This window comes from Borostomias antarcticus (assembly GCF_949987555.1).
Source record: "Borostomias antarcticus genome assembly, chromosome: 15".
Lineage (NCBI taxonomy): Eukaryota > Metazoa > Chordata > Actinopteri > Stomiiformes > Stomiidae > Borostomias > Borostomias antarcticus.
In genome coordinates, this window is record NC_140248.1 from 6,661,210 (window position 1) to 6,663,491 (window position 2,282).

General features: G+C 41.2%; 1 protein-coding gene across 1 annotated transcript in view; it reads left to right on the forward strand.

Moving 5' to 3' along the window:
• The window catches only part of LOC311318506 (1,4-alpha-glucan-branching enzyme-like), a 145,780-nt gene extending 143,742 nt beyond the window's left edge, over positions 1-2,038 (forward strand). The window contains exon 16 of the mRNA XM_084449855.1: positions 1,505-2,038. Coding sequence (XP_084305981.1) covers positions 1,505-1,567 — 63 coding nt within the window. The 3' untranslated portion in view covers positions 1,568-2,038. The remainder of the gene's footprint in view (positions 1-1,504) is intronic.
• Positions 2,039-2,282: the final 244 nt, after the last annotated feature.

The window sequence follows — 2,282 nt, forward strand, 5'->3', positions numbered from 1 at the left end:
TGGGGGGGACATTTTCAAATAAAATGTAATGTCCAGAAATTGAACAAATGTAAACATCAGAACAAAGGAAACGACTGTATGCTCTTATTGTATTCTTAGATATACACCCAACACAGTGCTAAAAGAAAGGACAAACCATACGATGTTAGGTTATTGATCACACTGCTATGAATGTAGAGCTATCCCATCCATCATAGACCTTTAGACCTCATAAAAAAAAAGTGATATGCGTAGTCTAGTTAAAGGTAGGCACTATGTGCATTATAGGCTACATCAAATCACTGTTACAGTAGGGCTGTGCCTTGAAAGCAAATTTGAACACCAGCCATCTATCCCAATAAATCTGTAGGCTAACATTCAGCATGGATCCATCTTGGTCCACAATCATGCGCACTTTCACCGGTAGACCAGGCCGCAAGACTGAAAAGAAAATCTGGAACACAAGATAAAATATAAATTGGTATTGGTCTCGTGAAAAGAGGCTAAATTGGTGGCCGCGACAATGTGCTGCGCTGACTTGGCTCTCGCCTAATATCCAGGATGAGAATAGCAAAACAAAAGCAATAGGCTACATGCTGACGATTGGCCTAGCTGTTGTAAATCCTATTTTTGAAATAGCTAGTGTAGTTTTTCTAAATTGCGCCATCTATTTTCGGGCACAGGAATTGTAGCTATATTCAGTCTGACCAGAAGCAGGGATAAAAACGTATCCCCACCGGCGATAAAAATGAATGATCAGAGAAGGGGATATCAAAACCAGAGGGGGGGAAATCCCCCCCATCCCCCCCAGCAATTCCCACGCTGGCTGTGTGTGTGTGTGTGTGTGTGTGAGTGTGTGTGTGTGTGTGTGTGTGTGTGTGTGTAGGATCTTGATTTACTTCTTAATTTACTTCCTATGAAGGTATTTTTGGTGCAGAAGTGCTGAACACCTGTAACAGTGGAATTGTAGTCGTAGAAAAATAGTCACACATGCGTATCAGTAAATTCAAAGTCACAGAGAAAATTTGCACACTTGTAGGAGTAAATTTCGTAGTCAGAGAGAAAAGTTGCACACTTATACTTCTTAATAGCAGTGATTTGTCATGGCTGCCTGAGGACCGCTTATGTTTTAACTGTGAACACACACACATACGCACACACACACACACGCATGCACGCACGCACACACATACACACGTACAAGGAATTATTTCAAAACCTAGATTAGGTTCAAGGAGTCAAGCGGCAATACAAATACATAACAATGATCTATATGTCTACCTATGTATATTATATGTATACAGTATGTTTACTCTGTAATGTGTACGCTATAGTATATGTACTGTATTGTAACTGTAATTGTGCCGTTTATTGATGCATGTTATTCCCTGTTACCCCTGGACAGATCCTTCTTGAAAAAGTGATGCAAGTCTCAATTATATAAATAAACATTCTCTCTCTCTCCCTCCCTCTCTCTCTCTCTCTCTCTCTCTCTCTCTCTCTCCCTCTCACACATTCTCATCAGATCTACATTCCTTGCCGGACAGCACTGGTTCTGGCCAATGAGGAGATTGATTACTGTTACTAAGGAAGAGGGATTAGTCTCCTGGCAACAGCATGGCATGCCACGCCCCCGGGTGCACCTGTTCCCTCTGGATGTCACGAGAGAACAGAGCCTCCATCACTGTTGGTTATACAGTACATAACTCTTAGTGTAATAGATAAGCACACAAACAAAACCCTACTTGCTCCTAGTTTACAACGGGTTCATAAGTCCACAGCCTGCTTCGGCATGTCAAAAGTCAGAAACTGGTGTTTTTCAAGTCTTCAGCATGAAACATGAAGGGTTGTCATATTCAAGATAACGCCTTCCATGTCTCAGAATGATCAGTCAGTGCATTCAAAACCTAACCCCACTGAAAAGTAGCCTTTCATTGTACAGTATGTGTCCGTTTTTAAGCCATTCATTTCCATGTTTGAATACTATCCTATTCTTACTAGCAACAATGCTTTCAGGAAACAATATGGCAAAATGTGAATGATTATTTGGTAGTGTGAAGTTGCTGACTAATAAAAAAAAAAGTCTTGACAAGTAGACTGTTCTGTCTCCATCTTTACTAGCCTACTTTTTATTTGTGTCCAGTGGGGCTGGAGCTCTTCCTTACGCCCTGTCAGGGACCATACTGCACATTTCTCCATCAGCTTTTTTCACTCCGTCTGCTCTTCATTATCTACAGATAGATTTCAAAAAAATGAAAGCCCTCTCTCTGAAGTAGCTTGACTTTCCGTCCTCCACCTGCAAC